The sequence below is a fragment of the Vigna unguiculata genome, chromosome 10 (assembly GCF_004118075.2).
Source record: "Vigna unguiculata cultivar IT97K-499-35 chromosome 10, ASM411807v1, whole genome shotgun sequence".
In the NCBI taxonomy this organism is placed as follows: domain Eukaryota; kingdom Viridiplantae; phylum Streptophyta; class Magnoliopsida; order Fabales; family Fabaceae; genus Vigna; species Vigna unguiculata.
In genome coordinates this window covers 25,598,647-25,610,708 of record NC_040288.1, presented here as the reverse complement: position 1 = coordinate 25,610,708, position 12,062 = coordinate 25,598,647, and the positions used below count along the sequence as shown (strand labels likewise).

General features: G+C 33.3%; 1 protein-coding gene across 1 annotated transcript; it reads left to right on the top strand.

Annotated features, from left to right (window-relative positions):
- Window positions 1–7,214: 7,214 nt before the first annotated feature.
- Window positions 7,215–11,785, top strand: LOC114167465 (putative disease resistance protein At3g14460). Its single transcript, XM_028052558.1, has 2 exons — window positions 7,215–11,295; window positions 11,559–11,785. The coding sequence occupies exon 1, from the start codon at window positions 7,535–7,537 to the stop codon at window positions 11,273–11,275; it is 3,741 nt and encodes a 1,246-aa protein (XP_027908359.1). The 5' UTR covers window positions 7,215–7,534; the 3' UTR covers window positions 11,276–11,295; window positions 11,559–11,785.
- The last annotated feature ends 277 nt before the right edge of the window (window positions 11,786–12,062 follow it).

Genomic DNA, 12,062 nt, shown 5'->3' with positions numbered 1-12,062 from the left:
AAAGTAAGATGAATATGTCATTTTCACTGTCATTAAGGAAAGTAATGAGTTTTTATTCATAAATTGCATATTGTTTTACAGGAAGAAGAATATAAACATCCAATTTCTTATGGTGAATTATACAACAAAGCAAAAAGCTTCATTGTAAGTATGTGTTTATTTTATACATGTTAAACTACTTATTTATAATATTCCTAACATATTGATTTGATGTAGGAATCATATGAAAATGCTATGACTGAAAAATATGGGGAAGACATATCAAAGCATCCTATAGTTGACTCTGGTGTTTGGATAAAAACAGGTGGTGAGAATAGGAAAGGTAAAATCTATGGAATTGGTCACAGTTTGATCTTGGCATTGGTCCAAATCTTTCATCCTCAACAATTGAAGGTCCCTCTTCCCAAAATCTAAATCCAACAACTGAAGAAATCACTACATTGACTACACAAATATCTAATTTGCAAGAGTAGGTGAAAACATAGTTGCAAGCACAAACTGATATGCACTTTTAATGCAAGCTCAAATGAAAGCACAAGTAGAATTACAAGCAATTATGCAATAACAGATGTAAGAGCAAATGCAATCTTTTAAGAGAAAATTATTGTCTGCTTTAAAGAAACAAGAATGAAGACATGCCTCAAAGAATCCAAAACTTTGTTTATGTTTAATTGTGTTGATGCATTACTTTTTGTTGATACCCTCTGATGCTTTTGTGTCTTAAAACTATTATACATTGGTGGAAACTTTTATGTTGTTTTGTACTGTTGAATGGATATACTTTGATCATTGTAAGATTGATTATCTATCCTTTTTAAATAGGTATTGCACATATTGGAGGTATTTAGACACTTTTAATGAATCGTTTATTTTCTTTGTCTTCTTTTTTTTATTATAGGCATAAGTTTATGGACATGACTCATAACAGAGAGTGAATAACAATGAAGTAATTGGAATTAACAAAATAATATTTGTAGGAGATTAATAGAATTGCAATAAATTAGCTAATCAACTGTGATACAGAGTAGTGATAAAAGAATTGCAACAAATTAGCTCCAGATTAGTGAGAACAAAATTGCGACAGATTAACTACAAATTAATGAGAAAATAATTGCAACAGATTAACTATGGATTAGCAAGGAAAGAATTACGACAAATTAGCTACAGATTAGTGAGAAGAGAATTGCGACATATTAGCTACGAATTAGAGAGAAGAGAATTGGACATATTAGCTACAAATTAACGAGAACAAAATTGCTACAAATTAGTTATGGATTAGCGACAAAGAATTACGACAGATTAGCTATAGATTAGTGACAACAAAATTGTAACAGATTACCTACGAATTAGCAAACAGAATTGCGACAGATTAACTGTGGATTAGTTAGAAACTTTAAAACTTTTCCACTTCAATTAGATAGGGAATAGAGAGGGATTGACTATTAATTAGCTACGGATTATATCACTACGAAAATCCTTTTAACAATTTAATAGATAATCTGTCGCAAAATGTTTTAGCTACGAATTAGCTATAAAATTTTCCAAAGCTAATATTTAAAATTTTGTAGTGATAATAATCTCTATATTATTATTACAACTATTTTTAACATTTTGACATTCTTAATATTAATCAACCTATTTAGTATAGAAGATTTAAACGAGACACTTCATAACTATTTTATGAAAAAAAATGTGTATAATATTTTTTAATTCCTAAAAAAAAAAGATTGTGATAGATAAAAATAAATTTAACGGAAGTAATAATAAGATATGATTGGTGATTATCTATTAGCAGAAAAGCATGGTGTTGGAAAATTGGTAAACACAATTATATTTTTAATTAAAATTGATAGGTTTTTGAATTAAAACTTTAACTTAGTATGCTGAAAACGCAGGGCATATATGGTATTTTGTTTGTTTGCATGGCTTTCTTCAACAATCTTCTTATTTGAGCTAAGCAGATGAAACGTGAGTCATTTGCATACTTACAACAATTAAGAATATAATTACTTGTTTTTAATGTATAAATCTGAAGCAAGTAATTATTTAAACGTTTAACTTAGTGACTATAACATATTGTAAAGTTCCTAATTCGTCCACCATTTTTGCTTAATAATATTAGATTTCATTATTTAATTACTTTTTTTTTCTCAAATTGTTATGTTTGTTTGTAACGTAGCAGAGGATAGAAAAAAAAGGAAAAAATAGAGAAGAATTCCAAGAACTGAAATGATAATCTTTATTGCTTAGAATAATAAAAACAAAAATTGTCCGTTTGAGGTGTTAGTTGTCTTAGTCCATTGTAAATTTTCACAAAGGCAATACAATGTAAAAGAAAGAACTAAGATTCATTACAAGTTACTTGATTTCTTGCGCGTGGTATATGGGAGAAGTGGTATTGTTAATGATGGGATGTAGCCCGAGCCGAGCAGTGGCGGAACTAGGAGAAAAAATTTAGGGGTGTCAAATTAAATTTGTTATATATAAATTCTTTTAGTTAGATTTTTTTTTTCATTTCTTCTGCTTAAAACAAATACACATAATAGTATAATTCAAAAAAATATGACTATTATTTGTTATTATATCATGTTATTATATCATGATACTAACCATGAATATCATTTTAGATCAACCCTTTGTATCTTATCAATTTGATTTGATGGGTATTGTCAAATTTGAAGACGTTTTTTCCGGATCGCGTTCTAATGAATTTTTAAATTCATTATATATAACTCTAGGAACTTTAGAGATTTGATTTTCATTATCTTGAATTCTTGGTTCTCATGAAAAGTTTAGTTAACATATATGCAATTTTTTCATCTTTATCACAAACCTCCTTTTTTAAAAAAGAATTAATTTTTTTACTCTTTATCATAATTTTTCTAATATAAATTTATCACATCTCACCTATTTAGAAAAAAATAAAATTTATATTCAAAAGTCACAGTTATCACAATGCAAGACATAACAAAACTTATACCACTTTAATTAAATAAGCAACAAGGTATAAATTTAAAACTTAAAAAAAAAATTACCATAGGCAGCCGAAAATACAAAATCCATAAATTTCATAATTAAGGGTTATAATAATTTAGGAAAAAGTATAATTAGGATTCATACCAATTTCATAAAAGAATCCCTAAAATCATAATTAAGTTTATACTAATTTGAGATAAACTTAATTTGGAGAAACATCCTAAAAAGATTCATAAATTCAAGGTACATAAATCATAATAAGATACTAAACTTGATGTGTGAGAGATCATACGAGAATTACTTCATCTCAATCTATATATTCCCTAATATCTTTTTTTCAATCTATCTCTTTATATTTATTTCTCCTCACACATTTTCATGATAATTTACACGGTGAAAAAATGCTATAGCCAAAAAAAATTCTAATATCTTTTATAAATTAATGTCTCCATTAAATTTTTTATTTTATCTTTTATTATAATTTCCATAATATAAATTTAATATAAATAATATATAAATATAATTTAAAATAAATATATATATATATATATATATATAAAATAAATTCTAAAAAAAAATGGGGGAGCCGTGGCTCCCCTCTGTCAATACATAAGTCCGCCACTGATCCCGAGCACGAGCAATTGAACATCTTGAAAAGTTTAGTGGAGAAGTTGAACAACCCAGAAAGCTTGGTGAAGCAGCTAAGCATTTCAAATAACTTAGTAAGATGTCTTGATAGCTTGTATAGCTCAATGTGGAGTGTGGCTAACTCAGATCTTGAAGAAGACAAATCTATTATTCAAAGGCTAGTGCCTGCAAAAGGCGTTTTGCAACAAAAAATTGAAAAGAAAGCTAGAGGCAATGCAGAGTTAAGTAAGCTTAGAGAGAAGAAAGTAGGTTTTGCATAAACAGTGCCTGAAACTTGAACAAGAAGTGTTAAGTTTGAAAGAGCAGTTGTGTGCCGATAAGGATCTTAGAGTTGCATTAGAGGTGCAAGATGAGAAGTGGGGATTTTATTAGGTAAACTTAAATGTAGGTAGTTGGATAAATGCTTTAAGTCTAGAAATTCATTAATAATATTTTGGTAATAGTTAGGTAGGTCTATTTATTGTGGTTTGGTAGTAGTTATATTTAATGTATGTGGTTGAATGGTCAAGTTAAAGGATCTATAAAAGGACCATGTAGTTCTCATTGTAAAACACAACAAGTCAGAATATAGAGTGTATATCCAAAGAGACTTGTTTGGAAACAATATCATCCCAAACTTGGGAGCGGTTAAAGTAAAATACTTGGAAGTATCTCAAAAACCATAACTTGTGGTCAAATTAAAGATTGCCTCACAAAATTACGTATATCCTCCAACATATTGGGCCAGAAAAATTGTTGAGCAATTATAGCAAAAGTCTTCTTAACTCCTGTGTGACACCACATCTTGCTGATACGAAATTCAAAATAAGTTGTTTTCTATGTAATTAACAATTGGAATCATCGACTTGCCTTTCTAGAATATTAATGTAACATCTCATTTTAATAGCATAATACTACTAAAAATAGCATAATGTAACAACTAGATTCTTTTGTTTTTCCCTTACTTGCATTCAACATGATTGAAACTAGTTCTTTGACAACCCATAAAACTCATTATTTTGCCATTCTGTTTTGTTCTGCTTTACTTGAGGTCAAACAAAGAGCTAAAGTGGGGTGTGGTGATAAGTGTCAAGAATAAGTAAATTTTCCATTTGAAATTGACACTTATCATGTATCAAATGGTACTATTTGTGTACAAAACAAACCTCCTTAGCCTAAGATACAAAACGAGATATTGAGAAATAGAGTTTTATGAATTATAATGATGTTTTGTTGTTTTGCAATAAAGTAAAAGAAAATATCAAGTATGTAGCTGAGCCACAATACTAGAGCTGAGCCATGGAAGTAGAAAAGACAAGACAACATATTTGAACTTTTTGGCTAAGCACAACAAATGGAGTTGAGCCTCGTGAGGAAACATTCTTTGCAAGGAAACCTGGAGCACAAATCCATGGGGTTGAGCAGCCAAGAAAACCTTCTCAAGAGGGAAATGTCACGTGCTAAGCACCAAAACAAGGGATTGAGCTGAAAAGGAAACCCTTATGGCTAAGCACCAAAAGTTGGGCTGAGCATCGTCCAAAAATTCCTACAAACAAAGACCTTAGGTCCTCATATCAGGCATTTAGTGGAGGCTAAAAAATGTAGCAGTAGGATAAAATAAGGTCTGTGAGGCACGAAGGAGATGCTCTTAGTGTAGATCTTATGTGTAGATGTTGTTGGAATTGCATTATAATATTCTATGAATAGTTGAACTCTCTCGTGTCTAGGTTTGATGTAATCAATTCTGATTCTATTTACTTATACTTCTTTGGTATTTATCTTTGTTGCCATTCAATTGTTTGTGATTTGATTTATGCTTAATAATGACCTGATCACTCATCTATTTAACTGATTTGGATTAAGTTGGGAAATCAGTTTGAAACTAAGGTCCAATCAATCATCATACTTGTATTGGTGCTTATTTAGTAGCCAGAGGGGATGCTGGACGAGAGATTCCTACACATTCAACCAAACATTCATTCTACCAAGAGTTGAGGAATCACACTAGGTTTGAATTCCTCAGATTCTAGTGTATTAGGGATGAACCTAGTAAAAAGAGTACTCCCAGGACATATTAATGATTTGCATACTAAGTAAACAAGATGGTAGTGGTGTAGTAGAAGAAGATGAAATGAAATCAATTCATAACCTATATTCCACCAAATTCATCTAATTACTACTATCTATTTTACTTGCACTCTTTATCAAAACCAAAAACCCAAAAATCAAACTACCAATGTACTTTCTAAATCCCTATGGAGACGATACTTGTTGATACTACTACGTACCAATACACTTGTTGGGAAATTATTGTTGTGAAACAGTCATCAGTGTGCACTTGTGGTGGCCTCTACTACTATGTAGAGCCATTACCAATGGGTTTCACTCTACCACACACAAGGTTAGACCTTCCCCGTCTTAGGCCATGGAAAACCCCAAACTAGGACCTCATACTACTTTCACCACATATATAACCTATTCTCTTTTATACGAGTTTGAATGGTTATTAGAGTGTTAGGATAACCTCCAATATTTGCATACACTAAAGAAGCTTTAAGCCTAATCCCCTTGGAATCTCCGATATACGGTCTGACTCGACTTTTGAACATGTGGAATCTTTTTTTCCTAACCAATGAGCAATTTCGCAACTTGGAAAATTTCGATGTTCGTCTTTTTTTGAGTGAATTTTAGATTCTTCTATTTTAGTTATTTGAAATACCTTCTTAAAATTCTTCCATTTGAATTTCCTTTTAATTTCTTCCTCCAAACATATCATTTTTCTTAAATGAATTTCAAACACACCATTAACATTAGAAATGTCATAATAATGATTTTAATTTTGATGTATGATAATTCGGAATCCATTGTATTTTTGTTGGTTATATAAAAATATATTTTTTTCAGGATATTTTTGATGATATACAATTAAAATAATACGAGATAATTTTGTAATCTGAAAAAAATTATAATTTTAAATGGCATTTTTTATTTTATGTTACTCTAAATGTGTTCTGTACGATAGTATTATCCCTTTCCTATATCTATTAAGGAAAAAAAAATATCTTGACACATTACTTTTTCCTTTTATAACTATTTAATTAAATTATAAATTAAATGATTGAATAAAAAATTAATAAAATTAGTCATAAAGAAGTGCACATTTGAGCTTATGTCAACTTATCAGCCCTCTTCCAATTGAAGGGCTAAACGGTTACGCTATGTATGTCAATCAAGAAATTAAAAGTTAGATTCTAAATTTATAAAAGCTACAAGGTATTAATTACCTGAAACTTTTGGTTATTAAAGGAGTTTTAAAAATCCTTATATTTTTATGCATCTAAAATAATGGTTTGGTTATATACAATAGCTTAGTGTTACAATAGCGTTGTACCGAAGCGGATTCTTCCACCCTCATCCTTATAATCGAAGTAATGTCTTGTGATTCATTCTAAATCAAAATATCAAATTAAAAGCACTGAAGTGGACGACCTCATTGTTCCACGCTCTTCCGTATCGTCTCGACAGTCTCATTTTGACAGAGGATCGTATCAACCTTTCATGTCTATGACAGTATAAAATACTTTTAGGACTTCTCTGCAAAATGGAAAAATTGGAATGCAGTAACTTTATCTCAATTAAGTTCCTTATCATGGTTAGGTACATCGTCGTAGCTTTAACCCACTAGTGGGGAACAAAAAGAAAAGATTCTTTAGAAAAGCATCCAATGGTGAAGAACCTTTTCTTTTAGAAAAGATATAATATTCAACACCACAACGTTGAGCTGAGAGTTGAAGTGAAGAGTGTTGAAGCATGCCAAATCTACTCATAAAAGTTCACCTTACCAAGAACCAACCAACCCAACTTTTCCAACAAGTTCATTTCCTTTCCTTTGCGTTTCTACTCCGATAATCACTTGTTTGTTCCTGAGATCATGGCATTAGCCGTGGTAGGTGGTGCACTTCTCTCTGCTTTCCTTGACGTTCTTTTTGAAAGGCTAGCTTCCCCTGAGCTTGTGAGCTTGATCCGTGGAAAGAAGCCTGACAAGTTGCTTCAGAAGGTGGAGAACCAGCTGATAGTCCTTAGAGTTGTGCTTGCTGATGCTGAGAATCGACAAATCACGGACTCCAATGTCAAAAAGTGGCTAGATGTTCTCATAGATGTTGTCTACGAGGTTGACGACTTACTTGATGAAGTTTCTACTAAAGCTGCTACTCAAAAGGAGGTAAGCAATTCCTTTTCTCACATTTTCAATAGGAAGACGATTGTTAGTATTAGTAAGTTGGAAGACATAGCTGAAAGATTAGATGAGATTTTAAAACAAAAGGAGAGTCTTAATTTGAAGGAGATTCCAGTGGAGAGCAACCAGCCATGGAAACCTCAGCCAACATCTCTGGAAGATAGGTATGGTATGTACGGTAGAGACGCAGACAAGGAGGCCATTATGAAGTTACTGTTAGAGGATAGTATTGACGGTGAAGAAGTGTCCGTGATCCCTATTGTAGGCATGGGTGGGGTTGGAAAAACCACTTTGGCCCGATCTGTGTATAACGATGGCAAACTGACTCAGATATTTGATCTAAAGACATGGGTTTGTGTTTCTGATATATTTGATACTGCGAAGGTCACAAAAACTATGATAGAGGAAATTACCAAGATGCCTTGTAATTTGAATGATCTAAATTTACTTCAACTGGAATTGATGGACAAACTAAAAGGTAAAAGATTTTTTATTGTCTTGGATGATGTTTGGATTGAGGACTCTGATAATTGGAATAGTCTTACAAAACCATTTCTAAGTGGGATTAGGGGAAGTAAAGTTCTCGTGACAACCCGCAATGAAAGTGTGGCGGCTGTAGTCCCTTTTCATGTTGTTAAAGTATATCATCTAAACCAATTGTCAAATGAAGATTGTTGGTTGGTGTTTGCAAATCATGCATTTCCTTTCTCTGAAGAAACTGAGAATAGAGAAACTCTAGAAAAGATTGGAAAGGAGATTGTTAAAAAGTGTAATGGGTTGCCTTTAGCTGCACAGTCACTTGGAGGAATGCTGAGAAGAAAGCACGCTATTAGGGATTGGAATAATGTACTTGAAAGTGACATTTGGGAACTTCCTGAAAGTCAGTGTAAAATTATTCCAGCACTCAGAATAAGTTATAATCATCTCCCTCCACATTTAAAACGGTGTTTTGTATATTGCTCACTATACCCTAAGGATTACGAATTCCAAAAGAATGAATTGATCCTGCGGTGGATGGCTGAAGATCTCGTAAAAGCACCAAGAAAAGAAAAAACTTTGGAAGAAGTTGGTCAGGAATATTTTGATGATTTGGTTTCAAGATCGTTTTTTCAATGTTCAAGAATTCAGAGTCCGGGTTATTTTGTAATGCATGACCTGATGCATGATCTAGCAACATTTCTTGGCGGGGAATTCTATTTCAGAGCAAATGAACTTGGAAAAGAAACCAAAATTGATAGAAAGACTCGTCATTTGTCTTTTGGAAGATTCAGTGATCCGGTCTCCGATATTGAAGCTTTTGAGACAGCCAAGTTTCCAAGAACGTTCTTGCCGATCAATTATAAAGAGTCTCCATTCAACAACGAAAAGGCACCACATATTATAGTGTCAATGCTTAAGTACTTGAGAGTTTTAAAATTTGGTGACTACAAAAGTAAGCTTGCTCTGCCTGATTCAATCGGTGAATTGATCCATTTGCGTTACTTAGATCTCAGTTATACAACTATAGCAATGCTGCCAGAGTCATTGTGTAATTTGTACAATCTACAAACTTTGAAGTTGCGTTCTTGCCTTAGTCTGACTAAGTTACCGAGAGACATGCAAAATCTTGTAAACTTGCGTCATCTTCAAATATATGGTACTCCCATAAGTGAGATGCCAAAAAGAATGGGAAAACTAAATCATATGCAAAAATTGGATTTCTACGTGGTGGGCAAGCATAAAGAGAATAGCATCAAAGAACTAGGAGGACTTCCAAATCTCCATGGTTATTTTAATATTAAGAAATTAGAGAGTGTTAGTGAAGGTGAAGAAGCACTGGAAGCCAGGATAATGGATAAGAAGCACATTACCAATTTATTGTTGGAATGGTCTGTACCTAACGATGATATCATCGATTTCCAAAATGAATTAGATGTACTCGACAAGTTACAGCCTCATTATGACTTGAAATGGCTGTCAATAATCGGTTATAAAGGAACCAGATTTCCGGAATGGGTGGGGACTTTTTCCTACCAACATATAATAAATCTGTACTTCAAAAATTGTAACAACTGTTCCAAGCTTCCTTCACTTGGCCATCTACCGTCTCTCAAGGTCCTCCGTATTTCAGACATGAATTCGCTGAAGACTATTGATGTAGGCTTTTATAAGAAGGATGATTTTTCATCTATGACGCCCTTTCCATCCCTTGAATCTCTGTTCATTAATAATATGCCTTGTTGGGAGGTGTGGAGTGCTTTTGATTCGGAAGCTTTTCCTGTGCTCAAGGAATTGGATATAGAAAACTGCCCCAAACTAAGGGGAGATTTGCCAGATCATATTCCTGCTTTGAAAATACTCACAATTCGCAATTGCGAGCTTCTTGTCTCTTCTGTTCCAGGAGCTCCCGCCCTTCAAACATTGAACATAAGTAAGAGCAACAAATTAGCATTTCATGTGTTTCCTATCTTGGTAGAACGTATAGAAATAGAAGGAAGGCCAATGGTGGAGTCTGTGATGGAGGCCATCACTAACATTCAACCTACTTCCCTCCGTCACTTGTCATTAGAGGATTGTTCGTCATCCATATCTTTTCCAGGTGATCGTCTTCCTGCATCGTTGAAAACTCTGTATATCATGAGTTTAAGCGAATTGAAATTCCCTGTGCTAGAGAAACACGAATTACTGGAGTCACTGACAATCATTGATAGTTGTGATTCCCTAAAGTCTCTCTCACTGGTTATCTTTCCAAATCTCACAAGTCTTAAAATCAATAACTGTGAAAATATGGAATCACTTTCGATTTCAGGGTCAGAGTCGTTGAAGAGTTTGGACTTATTTGAGATTGCCCAGTGCCCCAACTTTGTATCATTCCCGAGAGAAGGAATGTCTGCACCCAATTTAACTCGTTTCATTGTTTATGATTGTGACAAGTTGAAGTCGTTGCCCGATCATATGGGAACTCTTTTCCCAAAGTTGGAATATCTCCGCATAACCAACTGCCAACAAATTGAGTGCTTTCCCACAGGGGTTATGCCATCTAACTTGAGAACAATTGAGATCGGTAATTGTGAGAAACTATTGAGTGACCTACGATGGATATCGATGGACATGGTTACCTCTCTGAATGTTCTCGGTCCATGTGATGGCATCAACTCCTTTCCAATGGAAGGTGTGCTGCCTCCATCTCTTACGTCTCTGCATCTATTTGGTTTCTCTAGTCTGGAGATGTTAGAGTGCAAGGGCCTTCTCCATCTCAAGTCGCTACAAGAATTGGGCATTTTTAATTGTAAAAACCTACAGAATATCAGTGGTGAAAGACTGCCTGTCTCTCTAACAAAATTAAGCATAGCAAAATGTCCCTTGCTGCAAAAACGATGCAACAGAAAGGACCGTCAAATTTGGCCTAAAATCTGCCATGTCCGTGGGATAAACATTGACCGTAGGTGGATTTAATGAGGAAGGATGATGAGCAGGTAACTCTCCTTCTTTCACATATATCATCAACATCTAACCATGAAAAACTTTCATTTCATCTGTTTCCCTTTCAAATTTAACTTATTGCAATCAACAAGTCTTAAGTTACTTGTTCAGTTCGAAACTTGACTGGGATTGCAAGTGTAAACGAACACTAATTTTTTGTATATAATTTATTTACAGTTAGAATTCATGTCATTTAAATTTCAACGTACTAACTGTAGAACTGAGTAGGGGTTTAATTCTTTCTTATTCTTTGCAGTTTGTGCGCGTGGCATTGTGCAGAACACCGAAAATGTTGCATACTCTTCAACTGCTAGACATATCTGAAGTGTTGTTTTTCTCAATAATCGTAATGAAGATGGCAGAGTGGCTGAGATAAGGAGAGAGGGAGCAATAAAACATCGAAGAGAATAACAGTGATCCATGTGAGGAGTATAACACTTGAAACAACATGAGCATGCAGACACTAAATCATGATGGCTGGGATATGTAAAACTATGAAAGTCACAGGGATCATCCCAGAGTTACAGCTCCTATTGGGCATATAACCGAGGTATGCTCAACCATATATGAACAATTATGTCATGTTTTAAACAATTCCTCTGCTATATTTGAAGTTTTACCTTTCTTTTATGAATATTGTGTTCCAGTAAACAAATACTTCGTATGCTGTCATTATCTTTTTGAAAATGGATTTAGAACTGATCGAAGGTGAGATTTATATTTATCTCTGATACTATTTTGAAAACTGTGAACTATTTAT

Bases quoted from the DNA above. Each gene is read 5' to 3' on its own strand.
- LOC114167465 (XM_028052558.1), top strand. From the start codon at position 7,535: ATGGCATTAGCCGTGGTAGGTGGTGCACTTCTCTCTGCTTTCCTTGAC.